Here is a 23,660-nt window from a genome sequence, read left to right on the forward strand (position 1 = left end):
TCTTATTGGCGCCATAAATCGCATGGCAATTAGGTAGCTAGCTAGAAGCCATTCCATATTCATAAGGTTCGTGGTGCATAAGCTGTTCTCGACTGCAACCCTGCTCAGTTCTTAGATGATTACTTTCATTATCTCTCGTTTTGTTGGTAATGAAGACTGAATTAAATATTTTGTGTGATCCAAGACAAAATAGCTTTTTCTAGGATACTACTACAGCGTTTAATTTTGTTATTCTCAGATTTTAAGCATATTTTGTTGTTTTAACGTATGAGCTAAACCTAGAGCAATTAGTTAATTTAATTCCAAAATAATGTTTTTCTTTCCCAATTTCTTCATTTAACATACTACATAGCGTTATGAACACATTTCCAGAGTTCCGAGTCATTTTCCCAAGTCGGATTACGTCATTACGGATCCTCCCGATCCATTAACGGTACTTATATTATAAGTACCTCAAGCACCGGTCACCGTCCTCGCCAAACCCGTCGCTTGCGACGAAGGGCTCTACGAGTAAATTAACCCATAGACACAGCCCACTGAGTTTCTCGCCGAATCTTCTCAGTGGATCGCGTTTCCGATCTGGTGGTAGATTCTGTGAAGCACTGCTCTTGCTAGGGCCAGTGTTAGCAGCACACCCGGTTTGAGCCCCGTAAGTTCACCTACACGTCAAGGAGAATCTGAAATAGCCTCTCAAGGCTATCAGCATAGGCAGGAAAATAAGGAATAAAAAAACCCAAGTCGGATATCAAATCTGTAACTTCCAGCAGAAAAGTTAAATCAGTAGGCCCCGTACCCATTAACAATTTGACAGTTCGTCTGAATACTCATTTGTTAATTCCACATTCTATAATGACAAAAAGTTAATTCCAGACTTACGTTTTATTTTTCCTTATTGACCTATCGATTTGTTATAGAGATCACGTCTAACGACCATGGAAAATAAATGGGTGAATATTAGAAATACCCATTTGTGTCACCTACTTAAGGAAACATTTTATTCAGTGATGCTTCTCACACGCCTATAAAAACTTGAATTAGATTAACTTGTCCATCATTCTCTAGCCATCTCTTCCAGTGGTCACTACAACCAATACATAAACTAACAATGAAGGTGTTCAGTATATTCTGCGTGGTGCTGGCGATGCTCGTCCTCATAATGGGCGGAACTAGCGCGGCCCCTGAACCTAAGGGCATCGGGAAAATCATCAGAAAGGGCGGGAAAGTTATTGTGAGTTTTTAAAATCAAACTTTCTAGTTCGAATAATTTATTTGTAAAATAATTTACAGTAAATTTATATTTAGCCGATGTTACACTTCGATAACATTTGACTCTGTAAAATTAGGTCTGGTATTCTAGTTGTTTGTTTTTGTTTGTTTTCCAGTCAGCCACAATACCGTTTATAGATAGACGACGATGCGACGCAGCTGGTCATAACTTAAGCGTTGCCTTCACTTGAGTCAACCAACACAGCTGCGGCGTACCTTAACAAATTTAAAACAATTACGCAGAAATGTATCGCTGAGAAATTAATGAGATTGTTAGCGTGCTCTTAATGATTACAATGTAATATTGTTATAACTTAGAAGTTGGAATCTAAATTGTTTAATGTTTTCCAGAAACATGGATTAACCGTAATCGGCGTTGGAGCCGCAGGACATGAAGTCTACCAAGAGTCAAAGAACAGCGGCTGAGCGATTGAACTGATTTTAAAAATCACCACTTCAGTATTATTTGTAATATCTTTAGAATATATTCTCTCATTTTAAACTAGCTTTGTTTTTTTTCCTTGATTTTCATGCATTCGTGTACATAAAGGTATTTATTTATGCAGCAATTAACTATTTGGACACAATGAGAATGGGCAATTAATCCGGAATAGTTTTTAAACTCTATAAATTTAACGTCATAGTACTTCACCGAAAATTAAATCCAATATTACTTAAGTAATATAATAAGCTATTAAAGTCCTAGCCGGCATAGTTGGAATCGAAATGTAGTTTTCTAGCAAACTATGCCAAAGCACAACAATCCACCTGTTTTATTCCTGGAAAAGCTGATATTTTACACATACTGTACAAGCGAGGGCCTAGTACCTAGCCAAATATCTTTTGATAGTTTCCAGAATTTGGAATCCGCTGAAGGCCCATTCTCAAAGGTTCGTGCTCTGGGGTTGTTCTTTCACGCCTGTCCAACCCGACAACTGCGTGCATGTATCCATGAGTGTAGATGCGATGCGAATATGGTAAAGCACAAACTTGCGGTCTGCCCCTTATTGGTGGTGCAACAGCGTGTACCACTTATGCCACGAGCCGTGACTACTCCTCCTCCTCCAATCGATCGCTCATTGCTGAGCATCGTGATGAGCCCACCTGTGATCTTTTCTTGTAATTTGTGGCCACTTATGTCGGTCCCTCTGTTTTGACTCCGACTATCCACTTTACTCGTCACTATGAATTTCTCTCGGGCCTACAGATTCGTCTTTCACGGAGTCTACTAGATAAATTAAATTAAAATTTAATACATTCTAATACATTCGACACGATAACATTCCAATTTGCTGTCTCATTTCCAGTTTTTCTTTGTTTGGTAGTTAGTCCTGCCCACTGCTACTTCAACGTCGCAATATTTTGGGTTAAATCGGTTACCATGGTTTTGCTTCGAATCTCCTCAATCCTAATTTGGACTCGCAGGGAAACTCCAAACAAAGCCCTCTCCATTGCTCTTTGAATGACCTCGAGCATTCCAATTAAAATACTATTACAATTCCGATTAAAATACTATTACAAGTTCAATTTGACAAAAAATATAAAAAAGATTTCAAAATAAATTTTGTATTTCAAAAGTATTTTAAAAAATAACGCGCTTTAATTTTCCCCGTTTTCCAAATGATTCTTCAGATACCCTTGAGCTTAGTATAATACTTCATAGATAAGTGCCCCCGACAGGAAATTCACTGGAGAACAACTTCTCAATCTTCTTAGAGTACATTTATATAAATAGATATACAAAAAACAAAATAAACAAAAAACAAAAATAAAAGAGAAAATACAACACATATGTACAATTAAAATCTTGAGGTAAATATTGACTACAGCGCGAACTACCACGTAAGTGACACGTGTAATGGTTTTTTTATCAAATTGACAGTATTACATAACAGGATTTTTAGATTTAAGACATATTTTCTTACAATGTATTAATTTTGGTCAACAGTCAGTTGGCTGATTACAATTGAAAATGGCTATCAATGAAAGAAAGATACAAAAAAATGCCATGAACAATCAAGCCAATGTTTATCGCTGCAAATACCAAACCGGCGTATTCTGGAATAGCCCTTTAGGCTGCCGGCGACTAGGTTGGAAAAAAAACTGCAAATACTCTCCATTGACATTATTGGGAGAACGAAAATATTTAGCGCATAGATAGCTTCGGAAGAGAACGGGAATCTTTCTTTTGAAAATTATTCCAGCTTAACCTTTTTGTCATAAATCGAAGTCAATATCAATTAATACCTTGGAATTATCACCATAGATTAGGACACGTGACTGCTTCGCAGATGAAAATGTGGACATAATCTAGAACGCGAACCCACACATGGAACAATTAATTGAAATCAAATGAGACTTTGATGTGACGTGTGTCAATATGTAGGAAGCAAAGTTCACCCATGAGGGATATGGGGGCTCAAGTAACAACTAATACAGAGAGACCGCGAGCTTGTTGGTTCCTCTACACCAAACAATTTTCATCAATCAAATAGCAATCCAAGCTTCTGGAAATTCATATGAAAATCGTACACTTAATTCTCAAGTTTTATTTACACAAACTGAAATCTCTGTTTATTTCAAGTTCAAGCTTTAAATTTAGCAAACAATAACAGTGTACAATTAAAAAATTGTAATTAATGCTAGTTGAAAATACTCAGTATTCAGTAAGTGGATAGTTTTCGAAGTTCATCTTGGGATTGGGATTTCAAAGTTTCAATCTTTGTAAAAATGGTTTTTACGAACTCAAATTGCATTCATGTGAACGTAGAATGGGATTTTATTTTTCATTTGCAAGCACTTCATCATCATCTTCAGCATCGGCCCACAGTCTTCCACTGCTGGACATAGGACTCTCCCAAACCAGTGGTGTGTAGTATAATTATGATGTATATAATACAGGTTGTCGAAGCACGGGCAAAATTGTGCAAAAATTGCATTGTATGGTGCCGCTGACTCGTACGTGTAATAATATGCAAGAGAGTTAGCGGTTTCTTGTCCAACCGTTCTTTTCGGTATCGAGTAGAAGGAACCCGCTCCTCCCCGTGACCACTCACGCCTGGAGTCCCGCAAGGCTCCGTTCTCTCCCCGCTCCTATTTAGTTTATTTATTAACGACTTTCATTCCGCCCGCATATAGAAACAGTCCGCGACCGTGCCGCGTTTATTCTCGGCAGACTCTATCCCATGATCTGTAAGCGGAGTAAAATGTCCCTTCGGAACAAGATGACACTTTACAAAACTTGCATAAGGCCCGTCATGACTTACGCATGTGTGATGCTTGCTCACGCGGCCCGCACACACCTTAGACACCCTCCGATCCCTACAATCCCGCTTTTGCAGGTTAGCCGTCGGAGCTCTGTGGTTCGTGAAGAACGTTGACCTACACATGGGCCTCGAATCAATCGCGAACGCTACTTCAATATGGCTATACATTATGATAATCGCCTTGTCGTTGCCGCTGCTGACTTCTCTCTAAATCTTGATCACGCAGGAGCCAGTCACCGTCGACGCCCTAGACACGTCCTTACGGATTCATCAGATCCAATAACCTTTGCATTAGGCGTCTTCAGCTCTAACACTAGGAGCAGGCTTGGGGACCCCGGTAACCGTACTCGTCGAACTCGACAGAGGTCAACGTGCAATCTAACCCAAGCTTCAACCTGCTGAATCTCTCGCCGGATCTTCTCAACGGGTCGCGATTCCGATCCGGTAGTAGATTCATTCGCGAAGTAGTTGCTCTTCAGTTGTTAGGTCACCTTCGGAGGCGCTCGGGCAGCTGTCAGCAAATCCCCTTCCTCCTGGCTGAGCCTTTGCTCGCCCACCTGTCCTAGTGAAACTGGAAAGGCCTCCGGGCCATCAGTAATCCTTCCATCATAAAAAAAAGTCAGCGGTATTGTGGCTTGTTGTGCGATATTGTGACAACGTCGTGTGTTCCACGTGTGCCTCGATATCGAAAAATGGATCTTATCAACAACAACAACAACTTACAAATATACAAACGGAACAGTATTTTCAAACAAAATAGTATTAAACAGACGAAATAATATAAAAACACACTAAAATAATGACACGACAACGCGTCGCCTACAATTTAATGATAAAGTCTATTACATTTACGACTGCGGAACCAGCATTAACCTGGCGACTAATTTAATTACCAATTTTTTATGACACCCGGATGAGTTCCCGCTTACGAAGTACTAAAACAAAGCTAAAAAAACTCTTCAGAAGCTTCTGAAACCTGTCCATTATTTATGTTAGACCACCTGGCCTGAAGGTTTATCATGAAACAAAAAATAACGGCTAACACAAGCTGATTATTAACTGATCAACTAATCTTTTATAAACATTATTAACTGTTTTTTTAATCGGCTTTTCTTATGCACCTTTACTTTGTGCAATCTATTTACTGTCTTATCGCAATAAACTATTAATTTGTACATTATCTACACTTTAATTTTCAAAAACATAACTTACGAAATGATGAATTGATTGAGGAATGAATGTAAACTAGGTATTAAGATGTTTTACCACTTAATGATCATGTACCTACTTATAATGCACCCAGGCTCACGAGAAGCCTCAACCACGAGCTAGACCAGAATTTACAGGCAGAATAAAATCGTTTTGTTAAAAAATAAACACAGCTAAGTAATACCAGAGATTAATTACACCAGAGATTATTTTAGTAGAGAGAACTCTACTGAAGTTTCTTCTAATCAAAAGTCATTATGTTTCTAAATTCGTCACAGATAATGTTCTCGTGTATTTTATTGGTTTTGTAAATTACAAACGTACAAATGTGCATTTCGAAATACCTACCTACTTGTAACTTTATAACTCTTGACATTATACTCACAGCTCGCGACTTGCAATAATACCAGATTCTACCATAAAAACCCAATGTTTCAAATAAAATATGTTATTATCCAATATGCTAATGATTCATCCCGTTTTAAATAGTATGTGTGAATAGGTACTATATACCTACTGTTTTGCTAAATTCGAAATGCTAAATACCCTATACAAATGATGCAATAATTGCAAATAATTGCTAATCTGTTGTCGACACAATTTCAATGCATTTTCTTGCATTAACATTCATACTGAGCTCTACGTTTAACATTGTTCGCACTAATCAACACACGCTCAGTATAGTTTTCAAATATACAACAATAGAAAAATTGGGTTTATTTGACAACAAATTTTAAAATGCCCGCGTTCGAAGGCTGACGCAATCATGACGTTGTCCGAACGATTTACCATTTTGTAATAACTCAACTCGACTGGTTGAGTGTACTGTCATCCCATTCTTTCTTCAACAAACTAAGTTAAGATAGACAGTGAGAAGAGAAAAATTCAGTTTGCTATTGATTCTGCGAACGCGCGCCGCTCTTATTTCGCTTCAGACTTCAGGTTAGATGCACAAAAGGCGGTGTAGTATCGCTGTTTGGAATTTAACGTTTGGAATTAAAAATTATTAACTATTGAAATAGTTTCGGTTACTGTTCGGTTCTACATTAAGGTAAGGTAATAAAATTTATAAGCTGCTGCACGTTATTTAATCAAGCAATAGATATTTATGAGTATTTATATTAAAATTGCACTTTTTAATAAAATTAGGCAAAATATTATTGCGAGGCGTTTATAAAAATTATAATTATTATTTATGTATTTATTTTTATTTCAAGACAATATGTTTTAAAACGTGTTGTCAATATAGACATGTGTTATGGGCTTACAATCTCGTTTTAATATAAAGGTTTTAATGCGTTCATCTCGAAGTATAATTTATCAATATTTTAAAATAAATAAGTGCGTTAGTATAAAACTTATTGATGATTCAGACATAATTATCGGAGAAATGATAATAATTTTAAACACGAAGATGAAATAGAACAACATTGCAGCCAAATGTGTGACCTTGGCCTCCAATTTATGTATTAACTATCTCATTAACTTTGAAATGAACTTTTTTATTTTATTTAATACTAATTTATTAAGTTAACCTTTTTGAGTATAGTGAATGGTATTTTTCTTAATGTGATGATCTTCGTTTCCAGGACAGCATGTGCGGTATTTGGGCAACATTCGGTGTAACTGGTGGCCTCACTCCTACCTGCGTAAAATGTTTTTCAAACATTCGCCACCGAGGTCCGGACGCGTGGCGAATTGAGCAAGATGCTAGAGAGCCGTTGGCTATTCTCGGATTTCAACGTCTCGCTATCGTGGACGGTCGGCACGGTATGCAACCGATGCGCCTACACTGTTACCCTCGCACTACGTTAATCTGTAATGGTGAGATTTACAACTGTAAACGCCTACAGAAACAGCATGAGTTTCAATATGAAACAAACTGTGATGTCGAAGCCATCATACATTTGTATCAAAGATTCGGCATAGAAGAAGCCGTCACTAACCTTGACGGGGTTTTTTCGTTTTGCCTTGTCGACGGTGAGAAGAACAAAGTTTATATCGCCCGTGATCCTTATGGCGTTAGACCTCTGTTTAGTTTTCATGACCCTGAAAACGATGTTCTCGCTATTTGTTCTGAAGCTAAAGGCTTGCTCGGCTTAAAGCAAAATGGCAGCCCAAACTCGACACTCGGTCAATTCTCTCCGGGTAACTTACAAGTGTGGAGTATACTTGAAAGTGGTAAAGTCAAACTTGATTACACACATCAATATTTCACACCTGGGAAGGCACCCAAATTTGAGCCTTACGTACCGGAAAATAAATTAATCGATATGAACGTCAATGAAAAGATTGCGTATTTATTGGAGGCCGCTTGCCGAAAACGACTTATGTCCGATCGACGAATAGGCTGTTTACTTAGTGGTGGATTAGATTCCTCGTTAATCACCGCCATTGTAGTGAAACTTGCAAAGGAATACAAATTGCCTTACAAAATACAAACTTTCGCAATCGGGATGGGCGATTCTCCAGATCTTGCAGCCGCCAGAACCGTGGCGGATTATTTAGGAACGGAACATCACGAAGTTCAATTCGATGAAAACGATATAAGAAAAGATCTGGATAACGTTATTTACCATTTAGAATCTTATGATATAACAACTATTCGAGCGAGTTTGCCAATGTACCTTTTGTCAAAGTATATTAAAGAAAAAACAGACACAACAGTGGTATTTAGCGGAGAAGGAGCCGATGAACTAGCGCAAGGCTATATCTACTTCAGAGACGCACCGTCTGAAAAGGACGCACATAAAGAGAGCGTACGTTTGCTTTCTGATATTTATCTCTATGATGGACTGCGAGCAGATAGAACGACGAGTGCCTTTAGTTTAGAATTACGAGTACCGTTTTTAGATATCCAATTCACTCATCACTATCTTTCAATACCTCCTAAACTACGACAACCCCAAAACGGCGTTGAGAAACATCTGTTAAGAAGTAGTTTTGCAAAAAGTGGATTATTGCCAGACTGTGTGCTGTGGCGACACAAAGAAGCATTTAGTGATGGTGTGTCTTCAGTTAAAAAATCGTTGTTCTCGGTCATAAAAGAGATCACAACTGAAAGATTACAAGAAGACGATATACAATATCCAGGACTGCAGCCGAAAACGAATGAATCCAAATATTACCGCTACGTATTTGAGAAATCATTTCCAGGACAACATAATTTTACTCCGTACTATTGGATGCCAAAATGGGTTCAGGTTTCAGACCCTTCGGCAAGGTTTATTAAACATTATGCGGCAAAATGATAACTCATACACCTACAAAATTATTAATGTTAATGTTATTTTTGGATGATAATAAAAATAAATTGTTGGATTTAAATGACTTTACTTTCTGAAGTTGCTTGTAATACTGGCAAGTATGACAAACAATTACTACAAAAAAGTATTGTTTGCAGTGTTGTATTGTTCGATATTTGTAACCGAGATGGAAACGGTTTCTTAATCTACAATGGTGGTCTAATTGAATCAATAAAATTTTCCAAGCACAAGCAATCTTCGTATAAGGAGAGCTTTTGTTGTTGAACTTCTGAATTATCGTAGGAATCAAAAAATTTCACTTTCGCAGAATCATTTCTCTTAAAGCTGCATTGAGGAAAATTTTCGGTCCTGATTGATGTTTCGCTTTCAAATTCATACAGAGTAGAATTAGATCGTTTAAGTATTGGTCTACTTGTAAAAGATGTACTCTTTTCTATGTACTCCACACATTTGCCTTCATTTTTGTCACTAAAAGATTTATTTGATTTCGTTTCACTCTCTTCATCTTTCACAACTCTTGTCTGGCTGTGACGAAATAAACTCATAATAACAGTACAAGTGGGACATGAAATATTTCTTCTCATTAAATTAATTCTCTCAACCAATGCAGAGTCAATCGGAGCTAAGCTTAAGACCGTTAGATTGTCTTCAGTCTGTATACTTTTTTCTCTACATGTAGAGATTGCGTTCAAATTTCTTGCTGCTTCACAAACACTACATTCGCAAGAGATGTTAGCTAATTGCTCTTTCAGCAAACGAAGCTCCAGAGGCTCTAAAGGAGAAAATATTTCCCCAGGTACCCTCTGCATTGTTTGATGGGACATTAAATTTAAATGAACTACTGCATGCTACATTTTCAATTATTCAGTCGAATTCTGTAATAAGAAAATTCATAACTTTTTTTTAAATCACTATTTCACATTGGAATCACATTGCATCGGTACTATATTTTCATTAATTTATTTCAAAGACAACAATACGTTTGACTTTCTTGAGGAGCTTGTCACAAATTAACAACGTCAATATTCTGATGTGAAATAAAAATTTAATAACGATAAAGGTCGTTCTAGATTTGAACAAGTGGCATAATGAAATATGTTAAACAAATGATGAATACAGTGCAATTTTATATTACTAGATGTGCCAACGATTCGATCGTGATTTTTCCAATGTTTTGATTGTTATACAGAATGAAAATCGTTGCATCTTCCTGGGATAAAGACTTGCTTGTCTCACACCGATCCATAGGCGATATAGCAACGATTACCATGGCAAATCAAACTATACGTATGCTTTGCTATTATGTATGCGACGGTAGATGAAGACGTTCAGGGTACTTAGTGCTATAAAAATATTTTTTAACGTTCTCGATAGCGTAAAAGCGCCACGTTAACTGGTCCCGTGATAAGTTCGTAAAGAACTTGTGTTACAGGTACCAGATAACGGATATAAATGTAAGATTTTTATTATACACATACATATATTTAATATACATCCATAACCCTGGAAAAGACATTTATATTTATCATACAAATATCTTCCCTTGGCGGGATTCGAACCCGCGACCCCCTTGTGTAGTGACCATGTCACTTGCCACTAGACCAGACGGCCGTTAGCTCATATTTGTATGGAATGGGATCGTTTGCGTACGTTTGCCGCTAGGGGCGCTGTTCCGATTACATACAAAATTGGCTTAGCTTTTACGCTATCGAGAACTTTAAGAAACTCGCACTAAACACACTGCACTGCTATAGGACTATCTGTCCCAAATTTAAAGTCTATCGGATGAATAGTTTAAGGTAGCTGTAGAGCATAATGAGTGAGTGGTATTTCGCGTTTATATATTTAAAAGAAGAAATGAAACATGGGTTTAGAGAACCATACCGATATGATATTGCTGATGATCGACCATAAAATACTGTAAAAAAAACTATGGAAAAACTCGTAGAATATAATCTGAGTATATAAGTAAAAAACAAAGTAACGTTAAAACAAAAAAAAACGTTACTCAGACTGCACCTGAAACACATTACGAACACAAGGAAGGTAGATAAAGCTGTGAATACTGTTAAATACCATACATAAATATTTATGTACAAATTAATAAAATTTACTACCTATTCCTCTAACATCAAAGTTTCCACATTCTTAAAATAAATTAGAGGATCTCTTATGAATGCGGCCCTCCGTTTGTAAGGGCTGGGTTAATTGCCCAAAACTTCATATACCTACCTTGTTACATTTTATGTCAAACGAAGTACTTAATAAGTTGACATATTGTGCTACCCATTCTTTGGAATTTAGTTAATATAAAAACTATTTTTTCGGAATTATTAAGATGTTATTACTGGAAATGAACAGACCAGCTTACGGTCCACTTGGTATTTAGTGGTTACCGGAGCCCATTGATATCACAACGTGAACAATGTCAGCAACCTTGAGTTTTGAGGTCAAATTTTCAAATGTCTTTTGTATAACGACTATACCACCATTCAAGCCGGAAAGCATAACTAACAAATATACGACCAATTATAAATTACCACATATTTGAAGAATATTTAAACTTACATAGGTAATGAAGAGGATAATGACATACTGTATCCAAAGATAATTTTATTACAGAGTAGAAAACTATGTGGTGTGATTTCGCGTGATGCGTGACAAGTATAAACAACTTCCTACTTTTCACGCTGACATCCGAAACACTTCAACTGCAAAATCACCTAAACTGGGTGACGACAAAAAAATGATTTAGTACCAGCAGCAGTGTATTTACATCGCTAAACATTCCTACTACACTGCTACTAAAGATGTCTTGAATAAACAGAAGCTTAGTTTTTCATATCACTTTTTAGCCATTTCTAAAATGTCTACAAAATACCATAAAAATTGCACGAAAGACCCAAATGAACTCGAAGATCCAACCCGAAAACAACCCGATGAACAACTAACCCGAAAATTGAAGCCATTAACTACAAAAGTAAGAAATTTACATGACGAACTTTTTGAATTCTAAGCGACTGATTTAAAAGATTCAGCATTCTTTAGCAGCCAATAATTGCAACGGAACTAGGTACACAATATTATTAATGCACTATACGGCGGTCAGACACTTAGTTAATACACATAATATTGTCAGACAGACTGCAGGCGTTTTGTGAGCGTGGGTGCCTATGTAAATATCCTGAGATATATTAAAACTAAATAGCCAGTCAGGAATAAGGCAACAATATACCTTACTAACTGTTAAGTTTCGCCGTGGCTATAACCTCAAGTAGTGACAGTATTCTTTTAGATAATACATACTTAATATTTAAGAAGTAGTACATGCAGTCAAGTACTGCGGTAGTATAAGCCGCGCCAATAAAGAAACGAATCGAAAATGGCGTCGATGTACCCGCACTTGACAGATGGTAGGGTCAACAAATAAAAAAAAGATAGAAAGAAAAAGTTGTTTATTGTAAAAATATTTAAAAAAATAAATGAGAATGTACTTTACTTTACTATGGTGCCGTGGCAGAGGGGGAGGTGTCTCATCTGGGATGCAACTTGCGTAGATACTTTTGCTGCCAATCAGTAATAAACTTATTACACTTCAGTGACTGAATTCAGTCGCTACTGAATTAAGTCCAGTGTAATAGCATTAAGTTAGTCTACTGAATTCAGTAGCAAGGATGGTTTCTGACTGACTGAATCATTTAGAAGCCTAATTAGAAACGCATTTAGGAAGGTGTAATCGCATTTAGTTACTGAATGATCCCATAGCTCTCCGTGCGTAAGGACGTTTTAGTTTGTTTTTTGCTTCCGAATAAAAACTATTAATTTCGGTCGCCTTTATTTAATGTGCCAGACATTTATAAATAGCCTGCATGTTTCAGGGATACTTTTTGTCATTAGGGGTTGGGATATTAAAGAACTAAATTTTAAATCTTGATACGAATTTCCAGTTGCAAGAAATCTTAGTGTTACAACCAATCTTTCTTTTGGACTTATACTATCGTAGGATTAGATATGTAATAGTTATATAATAGATATATAATAGACTATCGTAGGTAGGACTTCTAAATAACAAATAAATAAGTACGACCGACTTTATTTGTTTTATTAATTTACTCTGTACATTATATGGTTTTAAATAAAGAGTTATATTATTATTATTATAAGTAAACTTCTAGATAACAAATGTATTCACATTTTACAGCCTCTATGCGATTGCAGCAATTGCACCTGTAAAGATTGTCCAGATGTGTTAAAAACCTTTTCTATTAATGTTACTGAAGATTCCTGCGATTTTGGTACAAAAAAAGTTGAGCAAATTGACGAGAGCTCACATGAAGTGTCCATAAAAGACTGCCAAAGTTTGCTAGACGTGTTAAATAACACCCGAAACTGTACATGTGAAATAATTGCCAAAGTAGTACGATCAAATGTTTATATACACAGGGGAAAACATAAAGTTTCTGATATCATAGATGAAACCAACGTAGCAAACGTATCGATTAAACCAGAGGAATAAAATTCAAAATACACTGAAGCAATTTTTATTTGAATTAACAAATACATACAATAAGTCAAAGAAAAAAAACATTCAATTTTTTAAAAGTGAAACTAATGTTATTATTATTTTCGTTATGACGTTTCTCCATATTTATTTATGATTACAAATATAATAAAATAACGAATTATTCATCAATTATTAGATCGTTTGTTTTATTGTCATTACTAAGCTGTTCACTTTGGTATTTCTTGTATCTTTCACATAAATAATTCCAATATTTACTTCTAATTTTGTCGTATCTAGTGGCCAACGCCTGACATAACTCCACAGCTCTGTCTGCATTGTGGAAGCAGTTTGTATCTTTTTTTTTAATAGCATCCTCGCATACATCTATGATGAAGGCTAACAGGAAAGGCGACCGACACTTATTCTTGTACAATTCTTCGCAAAACGATGTGATAACAGCGTTTCCACTAAGACCACGCTTATCATGTATAAGCAGCCCTCTCAAATAATTCCACGCGCTCTCGTTATTTTTAACGAAATTAATTTTTTCCAAAGTGTAACACACTTCTTGCTGACAAATCAAATCCGACCAGCCTAAATTATTGTTCACTACAAAGTATCGCTGATTCCACGCTGAATTATTACGAACGTCGTCCGTGATCAGATTGTCGACGAAATCTAATTCCTTTTCGTAAAGCCTGTAATTAAATTTACACATATATATATACACTAGCAACCCGCCGTCGCTTCGCTTCGGAAACATGAAATTTTATTATTGATAGCTGAGTCACGCGATGTTACCCGCGGTTATTGTCGCCGCGGGGAAAAGCTAGTCTAAAAAAAGTAGCCTAAGTTACTCTTTATATCATCAGCTACCTATCAGTGAAAGTCTCGTCAAAATCGATCCAGCCGTTCCAGAGATTAGCGGGAACAAACAGACAGAGACAGACAGACAGACAAAAATTGTAAAAAATGTTATTTTGGTGTATGTACCGTATAGATATATTCATATGCATGTAGAAAAAAGTGGTTATTTCAATTTTACAAACAGACACTCCAATTTTATTTATATGTATATATGATGAATCATTAAACACGAAGCGGGTCACAACGTTAATTATTAAAATATTGTGTCTTGCAGACCTGAACAATGAGATAATACTATGCTCATTGGATATAAGAACTTTGTAACCCGCAGTCAATAAAAACATTTAATATCTACAATCTCTTTTTATCATGACATATGGAACAAAAATTTATGTTACCTAAAGCTGGTAATTAAGCTTTTAGCAAATATTTTATTTTTAAACTAACAGTGAACTGTTTATATGGTAACAATTTCCTGATTGTTGTTTGTATTGTGTTTTAAAGCCTTTATCGAATTAGTGTTTTGAGACTGCCCCACGGGCAAAGAGCTTCCCATACATACAAGCAATATGCCATATCACTTATCCATAGTACTATTACATAAAAAATAACTAGGTAAATAATAACTAGATAGATATGGATAGAGAATACTGATCAGTAATAACACTTCTTTCACTTTTTTTATTGCCCTTGTAGGCAGCACACGGTCCACTTGATGGTGAGTGGTTATCGTCGCTTATGGATGTCAGTCAGTAATGCCAAGAACATAGCCAAGCCGCTGCCTACCGTTAAGTACTCTCTGATGGCTTCGTTTAAAGAAGGACATTTCATAGCACTCGTGAAACACCAAAGAGGGGAGCTCATTCCATCCACATGGAGGTTCACCCCAAAATATATATAGCACTGAAGACAGGTATGACCTAATATATAGCCTATATTCTACAATCAGACCACAAGTTTCAAGGTATGCACCTTGTGCCATTCAGGTAGTGATGTCTATGGGTACCAGGAACCATTTAACAAGAGATGGATTGGATTGGAGTGAACTAACCATACCATAGCCATGTATATAATGAAAAATATATATTGTTTGTTAAGAATTTCACCAACTCACCCAAATGTTTTGATAGCCCATTGCCTATGTTGCCAAGCATGATAGTTCTTTGGATCTTGTAGAAGTGCATCGCCTGTCAATTCAAGTTCCATTGTGGGATCTTGCAGCCATTCTACCAAAACCCTACGGTGGTGCCATACCTGAAAGCCATGTCAACCATGGAAAATGAAAAATTGAACCATGAAAATGTTAGCCATGAAAAATTGTATGCTAATCTTTCACACATGTTAAGATATTACAATTAGTTTTTGCAGCAAACTTGTAAAAATATTATATGTGTGATACTGTACATATAATATGCATACAAAAATTAACAGATGGAATAATTAAACAATCTCTATAGAAATATTCGTAATATCTGACTTGCAAATACTCCATTGCATTAATATGATTTAGTAATCATTTAAACCTTTACTTCCAACAATGAAAGCCTACAATCATTAATATAATTGTTAAATAAGGTAGCCAAAAGCACATGTATTAACATTTCACATTAAGCAATAACATCTATTTTTCTGTGCTTATGTAACAGCGAAATATACTTTTTTAGACAATATGCAATATGTCACAGATAGCTAAGCTTCTTAGCATTTTATTCATCTTTCAGTTTTTGGCGCAGATTTAATACCAGGTATGTCATGAGCACAAGCACACATCTTGTTCTATAAAAAACAGTTTTCTACGGTGATTATTTTATTTATTATGTAAAAATGTGTGATCTTTCACTAGTCATTAAAATTAATAATAATTATACCTGATAATTCTTTGGTGAATTCTTTATAACCGCTTCAACATAATCTAATTCTGTCCTCAAGTCAGTGTTCAAATGTTTCAGCAAATCTCTCCTGTAAAACAAAATATCATGTATTATTACTTTATGTTGTAACTAAAACTTGCCACCGCACTTAGTTAATTTAATTAACCTTTAAATGGCTCTGAATAAAATTTTTCACTATGAATAAAGATTAAACTTTGCAGGATTATTTGTTAATACAGTAATAATGTAAACAAAATAGAATTAATAAGAGAAACAGCATTGTAACGAAACCATTAAATATTTAAAACAAACTTATAATTTAATTTTTAATTCTTTCAAAATTGACGATAAAAATATGTTTTCTTTTTTTATTGCCTTTGTAGGCAGACGAGCATACGGCCCACCTGGTGGAAAGTGATCACTGTCGCTCACGGGCGTCAGCAATGCCAGGGGGAGAGCCAAGCCGCTGCTTACCATTGCTCTCCGCAAGCCTCGTTTGAAAAACGACATGTCATAGCACTCGGAAAACACCATGGAGCGGAGTTCATTCCATATTGCATTCCAAATATTGTAATACAATACTGAATATTATCTATTTTATAGTAATAATATGTAAGTATATATATATATTCTTAGAATTGCTGCTTTGATTCGTTTTTAGTTTTTCATAAGAACAATGAAAATTCTCTCATAACTTACCTTTGTTGCAACCTTAATGTTTTTGGTGTCACCTTTTCTTAGAAGTATTATTAAGTGTATGAAAACCATATACACATGTCACTCAACTATCATGCTTCTCAACAATTGGACTTTAACCATGTAATTCAGTATCATAATAGCAATGAAATAATTTGCTGTGCCACAAGCAAATCACACTATATTGGTTAACCTTAATGTATGAAGATAAATAAATACCTGTATTGCCAAACAGTGTAGTTAGCTGGATTTAATTCCAAAGCATCCTTGGTAAGATGAAGTACTCGTTCTGACTTTTCATTACTTTGTAAAACTGCTCGGAAGTAATCATACACATCCTCAACTAAAATTGAAAAGTATTAATACACAAATGAACTTTAAATTAATCGATCTACTCTGTATACTCTTGGTAATGTACACTTATCTGTATGCATAAAACTTAAATCTGTTTTAGCAACAACAAACAATCAATTGAATTTTGATTAAGCTGGAAAGCCAAGTAATACTGGTAAAATTGGAAAGAATGTTGACATTAACATAAAGAGACGATATCAAGTGCTATCTAACTTGTCCACTCTTTAACTAGTCACACAGTGATCTCTATCGGTAAAATTGCAGGAACTGATGGAACTATACATTCATATTTGCGAAATATACATATATCTATCACATTCATGTATAATAAACTTAAATAAATTATTTAACCTTTCACTTAATAGGTATTTGCCTTTGTGTATTGCATTAATTTTCAATACCATATGTCATGCCAACTATTACTGACTCAATAACCTTCGAATGCATTTATTCATTTTTATACTTTGAACTTGTTTGTTACGAAATAATAATGAAAAAAACAGGCATTACACATACATTTTTCCGAATGAGCTATAACTACCACTGGGTTGGGACCGTCATCCTCTGGAACAGGCGTAACATCACTCCACTCCGGCCTTTCTTTGTATGGTATCCATAAAACATCACTGTCCCCGCAATCAGACATGCTGAGTGAATTCGTAAAATTAAACAAATGAAGCTTGTCTTCACGGTCTTCAATTTTCACTTATAGTAGTACTCTTATCAAACGTGACAAACACAGCTTTACGTGAGTAAACATGTGTACCAGTTATCTAGGCCAGAAACATTATGAATACGAAAGCGTATCTTTAGTATTTATTGACGTAATTTTAACTAATGCCCTGTTTATTGACTAGGTATTTACAAATTGAATTCATTTGACTTATGTTTACATTTAAATACCTACGTACGTGTCCACACTTTTTACAATTTACACAGACTATGTCAAATAACAATCAATAGTTAGGTATTTTTTTTACATTTACATCATAGGTAATAGGTTACATTAAGTACACATAATTTTTACATTTACATACAAGGTATTGTCGCTGAACACGCAAGTTTCAGTATATTATTTTTCTAAATTTGAAATGCGCCGTCTATTAAACATAAAGCTTAAACGACTATTAAAAAATACTGAATCCGCAAAATGCATGATATTACAGTGTTCATAAAGAATAGAATCATTAGCTAATTAGTGAAATAACAATTTACAATAGTTTAAGGCTTAACTCGCAAAATTAAAATTTTGTCTTAAGAATTCATCATGTGACGCACTTACAGTAAAATTAACCAAAGAGCTGTATCGGTAGGCAGCGGCTTTTCTCTGCCCCTGGCATTGCTAATCCATGGGCGACGGTAACCATTCACGATCAGGTGGGCCGTATGCTCGTCTGCCTACAAGGGCAATAAAAAAAATGGACATTGGTTTTGGTTTTCAAAGTTGATGATAAAGTAATCTTCAGTGAAAAAGAAAGTCTAATGAAGCTTATTAAGATTTTTTTATTTTAAAACAGAGGATACATAACTGCTATTTTATAAAAACGTTGCTACACAAAAATCCAAGTTGCTTTCATCAAGTGACTTCCTGTTCATTCCCTTTTTGAATAAATATTTTTGGTCGTCCCATGCAGATAAATATTTCGGCTACTATCCACAAAATAGAGGAATGTTCAAAATAGGTGCAAAGGCTTCAAATTAGGAACCATGATAGGTGGCGTTTTATAGATTTTGCCATCATCACTGCTCTTTAAATTATAGATCTATTTACATTTTACCACAATAATACCATTTCTGGCCTTGCTTGCATTGTGGGATTAGTGGCCCGAAGTTCTTTTCAGCTTCACTAAGATGAAACGAACTCAAAGGCTCAGCCAAGTGTGTAGGTTTTCTTGACAACTACCAGAGGGCTTTGTGTTGGCAGCTGCTTTATGAGTGGATTTCCTCCTCCTCCTCTTTCAGTCGATCTTTCATTGCTGAGCATCGTGATGCGCCCGCCTGTGACCTTTTTTTGTAATTTGTAGCCACTTATGTGGATGTACCAGGGAACCAAAATCCACTAAGATCCAGCGAGAAGCTCAACGGATAGGTGCCATGGACTAAGTTGGCATGAACTCAGAGACATAAAAATAATAGTCATTTAATGTTGCGGCTTCGTTTTGTGCAATCATGTGCCGACTTTTAGTTATTGGACAAAACATATTATGTTTTCTATTACTGGCAAATTTGCTATAAATGTCGTTCTTTGTCGAGAGTCAAAAAGTAGCGTAAATAGGTACCAAGGTCTATGCTTCAAATGAAAATTATAATTACTATCACAAATATATTTTTAAAAGCTTCAAAAAATTTATTTTAAACAAATAGCTCTAGGCATCGATGCTTACGAAGGAATCCACCAGTGGTAAGGGTTTTGAATTTTAAAATTATGTGCAACGTAGTATAATAAGTATTGTCGATAGCTTATCTGTAGGTACCAGCCCAAAGGACCTACCACAAAAATACGCTTTCCGACACGAAGCTTTTATTTAAATCCTTTCCGGATTTAATGTTCACGTTAAACCGAAAAAAACTAGTCAACTTTTAATAACACACTTTTATTCAAGTAATTATGTAGGTAAATAAATAAAGTTAATAACTAACAGGTAACAAATAACGAGGAATCTTTCAATGCTTTATAAATAATATGATAAATTTCTTATTTTAAGCGTATTTTCGGTTTTACCAGCCGTATGCAAAGCCAAGCCCGTTGGTATATGTCATATGGGAGACAGTTGGAGCTGCTGAATATGCTACCCCTAGGAGACCCCCTGTCGTAGCCACCTAAAAAATTAATTAACGTTAATATATCTATATGTCAAAGTGCCCAATATCTACCATCTAGTACCTACTATCCATGAAATATACCGGGCTCTTACAGTATTGCCTCTGAAGTTCCAGCAAACAAGTGGACGTCAGCTAAAGGATGTGACGGTAGCCACCACAGAACACAAGATATTTGATCGATGTCTGAATCTCATTAACGACAGTTTAAGATAAGTTCGCATTTAAACAAGCTCCAAATAATAAAATTCGAACTGTCGGTCTACAAAGCGATATCACCGGCTGCGTAGAAGATCTATCATTTGGTGTTAACCCCAAAAGGATAAGACATCCAGTATACTCGTATCGAACGATGTGAATATGTATATATGTTCATAAGCTTTCATCATGCAGTAATAACACACACACACACACACACACTCTGAAATTAAAAATCAAATCTGCTAAAAATATAACAGGCCCAATTCCTACTCGTAAGGTATCCTGTTCCACCACCCCGCTCGTTCTACCACAAAGCAGCCAGTATTATTAAGTGACAGTCAGTGCCGCTGTGATATTCTTCTTTAAACGAGGTTTGAAAAGGGTATTTTTAGCTGTAGAGGATGACTTCAATAGGTATATCCCTTGGATTTTCATGATCACAAACAACAGTAGTCATTCAGACACCGTACGCTACGTCTGCCTACACTAAAGCGATTAAATATACTTAGTACTTACTTTAGCAACAGGTGCCGCAACTCCAACGTGGGACACATAAGGTGCCGCAAAGCTACTGTAAGCAGGAGCCACTGCTACACCGGGATTACTCACACGAATGTCAGCCTTACGCACACTCGAGAAAGGTGTATCTACTGATTTACTATATGTTGAAATCTGTTGAATTAACAAAAGTTTTGTGAGATTTATATTAAGCATTCTACCTGGTAAATGATCACGATAACATTTTGACTACTTTATCGCGTTTTAAAACGAAAATAAAACTGAAAATCTGCGGTGGAGGGTAGTAGAGAGTGTCGTGCCCTATAAACCTTTCTTTAGGATTTCTCTTTACCTGTCCGAGGTTGAATGGTGACGTGTTCGAGTGTTGAGAGGCCAAGGCGGGTTGAGCCGGATATGAGCTGTACGGGTTCCAAGCGCCATAACTGTATGGTGCGCTGTACGCCGGAGCGATCAAACCTCCACCGTGTACAGCCGCCACGGCACCACACAAAAGTACAATCTAGAAATGAAAACATAAAATTATTTCTATCATTTCAAAATTAAATCCTTGAATAACTTGTTTTATTAATTCTTTCCATCCATCATTCACGCATTAATGTAATTTATTGCATGGATCGTAAATGAAATAGGCAAACATAATTTTATTCCTTGTTGCAGTGGATAGAACGCAAGTATATGAAATTATCATTGAGCATTACTTTTCAATTATTATCCTAATACTTACTTTTAGAATCATTTCGCGTTGAAGCTCTCGAATGTTCAGATGAGAAATGTACTACTACATCGGTTTGGTGGGCTTTTATACCGTACTTAGTTAGTCAACATATGTTTGTAAAGGGCCACATGTGATAAAGCGATTGTAACATGATTTGCGAGTAGTCATACCGGACAAGGTTCATTGTCCAATGCTTAGGCTTTGGAAACCTGACATGCGCCTAGATCCAGTTGTGGTTTTGCGAACAAGGACAGCACTTAGTTTCTTTCATTATAAAACCTTTACAATTATATTTAATTGTAAGTAGACTGTTGCTTATGACGACGGAAAGTATACATACATATGTAATAATCTTATTAATATTGTTATCAGCAGATCTGGCACCATAACCACCGCTAGATAAAAGATATGCCTTGAATTAAGAATCTCCATGTAAAGTTGGTAAATCGGTTGACTAATATTTACTTTAAGGCGAATGTTGGTAAAAAGCTTTCATATACACATACATATAAAATAAAGCATACTCGATTCAAAAACTTTTTCGATATGATTGCGATGGTATGAATTATGTTACAATTTTTTTTTTTTAATAAGTCGGTAGACGAGTTCACAGCCCACCTGGTGTTAAGTGGTTACTGGAGCCCATAGACATCCACAACGTAAATGCGCCACCCACCTTGAGATACAAGTTCTAAGGTCTCAAGTATAGTTACAACGGCTGCCCCACCCTTCAAACCGAAACGCATTACTGCTTCACGGCAGAAATAGGCAGGGTGGTGGTACCCACCCGCGCGGACTCACAAGAGGTCCTACCACCAGTAATAAAAAATTTACAAACGTAGGTATACGAAAAATAATTTACGTTCGAAGCATACAGACAGACGCATTCATTTATTTTATATTATCTTGTTATGTTTAATTAGAAGTTTTCGAATCGCAGGTTAATCAAAAATTGTATTAATTTATTTTATAGACGTTTCAAGAAACCGACAGCCCTCCTGGTCGTGCTTACTGGAGCTTTTTTTTCCTACCTAAGCTTATAGCCTTGAGAGGCTATTTCAGCGTAACCTTAACTAGCAGGTGAGCTCACGGGGCTCAAACCTGACGACGTTGCTAACACGAACCCTAGCAAGAGCCGTGCTACGCAGAATCTACCACCGGATCGGAAACGCGACCCACTGAGAAGATCCGGCGAGAAACTCAGTAGGCTGTGTCTGCGGATTAATTTACTCGTCGAGCCCTTCGTCGCAAGCGACGGGTTCGACGATAACGATGACCGGTGCTTGAGGTACCTAAAAGCACCATTAGTGGATCGGGAGGATTCGAAATGACGTGTTTTGGGCGACGTCGACTGCTTTCCATTCTGTCTGCAGGATCGGGAATGTAGTTACCGGCGGCCACGATGAGAGGGTTCTCGTGTCGTGCCGCTTTATCGAAGTGGCGGTTACTGGAGCCCATAGACATCATAACCTTGAGATTTGAGGTATATGCCTCAATTGTCTAGTTATTCCGCAAATTGGACTTAGTTTTTTGAGGTACTTTTATTACACGATGTTATTCCTTCATCGTGAAAGTCATTAGTGAGTACGTATTTAATTACGAAATTTCGTTCCTGCCTGTGGGATTTAACCACCAGCATAGTTGCATCAGTATATACACAAGACCTCTTATCTTTTCGACCACGACGACTCCGAACTCGACCTAGAGTGTTTGTTTGCGAATTTGTAAAACCGCGCAAGTACTACACAAGTATTTTATAACTAATATATTTGTAAATGCAACCCTCAAAACTGGCGCGTTCATTGACATATACGCATCACATAGGTATACCTACCTACACAACATGCAAACTGGCTGAACCAATTGCAATTTAAAGATCATTGAGGCTTATTCAGGTAAATACCAGATTTTTTTTGTAGTCTTCGCGGGATTGATAATATTCTATTCTTCCTAATTTTCCAAATGGGGGAACGATAAAAAATAATGAAATAAATAAGTATTTAAACGTTCTACAATCAACCACAGCTCACTAGGAATTACTCTTGTGCGTACCGAAAACAGAAAAAAGCAAAAGACCACACGGTAAACGACTACCAAAATACATTT

General features: G+C 36.2%; 3 protein-coding genes and 2 long non-coding RNA genes across 6 annotated transcripts; 3 read left to right on the forward strand and 2 right to left on the reverse strand.

Moving 5' to 3' along the window:
* Positions 1–1,409: 1,409 nt before the first annotated feature.
* LOC134201085 (uncharacterized) lies at positions 1,410–1,768 on the forward strand. The gene is made up of 2 exons (XR_009976260.1): positions 1,410–1,538; positions 1,618–1,768. It is a non-coding gene; the product is annotated as an uncharacterized LOC134201085 (long non-coding RNA).
* A 4,864-nt stretch (positions 1,769–6,632) lies between these two features.
* On the forward strand, positions 6,633–9,071 carry LOC692995 (asparagine synthetase). Of its 2 annotated transcripts, none has more exons than XM_012695864.4 (2): positions 6,633–6,797; positions 7,331–9,068. In XM_012695864.4, the coding sequence occupies exon 2, from the start codon at positions 7,337–7,339 to the stop codon at positions 8,990–8,992; it is 1,656 nt and encodes a 551-aa protein (XP_012551318.1). In that variant the 5' UTR covers positions 6,633–6,797; positions 7,331–7,336; the 3' UTR covers positions 8,993–9,068.
* Positions 9,072–11,228: 2,157 nt separating this feature from the next.
* Positions 11,229–13,706, forward strand: LOC101742854 (uncharacterized). The gene is made up of 2 exons (XR_009976258.1): positions 11,229–11,987; positions 13,209–13,706. It is a non-coding gene; the product is annotated as an uncharacterized LOC101742854 (long non-coding RNA).
* LOC692501 (farnesyltransferase, CAAX box, alpha) lies at positions 13,533–18,476 on the reverse strand. The gene is made up of 5 exons (XM_004932576.5): positions 17,816–18,476; positions 17,165–17,288; positions 16,247–16,337; positions 15,493–15,632; positions 13,533–14,209 (listed from the first exon to the last, which is right to left on the reverse strand). The coding sequence occupies exons 1-5, from the start codon at positions 17,943–17,945 to the stop codon at positions 13,690–13,692; spliced, it is 1,005 nt and encodes a 334-aa protein (XP_004932633.1). The 5' UTR covers positions 17,946–18,476; the 3' UTR covers positions 13,533–13,689.
* A 1,541-nt stretch (positions 18,477–20,017) lies between these two features.
* Positions 20,018–21,575, reverse strand: CPF (cuticular protein 44-aa motif). Its single transcript, NM_001173329.1, has 4 exons — positions 21,564–21,575; positions 21,171–21,338; positions 20,837–20,992; positions 20,018–20,119 (listed from the first exon to the last, which is right to left on the reverse strand). The coding sequence occupies exons 1-4, from the start codon at positions 21,573–21,575 to the stop codon at positions 20,018–20,020; spliced, it is 438 nt and encodes a 145-aa protein (NP_001166800.1).
* Positions 21,576–23,660: the final 2,085 nt, after the last annotated feature.

Source organism: Bombyx mori, chromosome 23 (assembly GCF_030269925.1).
Source record: "Bombyx mori chromosome 23, ASM3026992v2".
Taxonomy (NCBI): domain Eukaryota; kingdom Metazoa; phylum Arthropoda; class Insecta; order Lepidoptera; family Bombycidae; genus Bombyx; species Bombyx mori.

Coding starts and splice junctions, on each gene's coding strand:
- LOC692995 (XM_012695864.4), top strand. CDS start 7,337: ATGTGCGGTATTTGGGCAACATTCGGTGTAACTGGTGGCCTCACTCCT.
- LOC692501 (XM_004932576.5), bottom strand. CDS start 17,945: ATGTCTGATTGCGGGGACAGTGATGTTTTATGGATACCATACAAAGAA. Junction 17,289..17,815: donor TATAGCTCATTCGGAAAAAT/GTATGTGTAATG, acceptor TTTCAATTTTAG/TTGAGGATGTGTATGATTAC. Junction 16,338..17,164: donor TACACTGTTTGGCAATACAG/GTATTTATTTAT, acceptor TTTGTTTTACAG/GAGAGATTTGCTGAAACATT.
- CPF (NM_001173329.1), bottom strand. Junction 20,993..21,170: donor CACCATTCAACCTCGGACAG/GTAAAGAGAAAT, acceptor TTAATTCAACAG/ATTTCAACATATAGTAAATC. Junction 20,120..20,836: donor TTGCGGCACCTGTTGCTAAA/GTAAGTACTAAG, acceptor TTAATTTTTTAG/GTGGCTACGACAGGGGGTCT.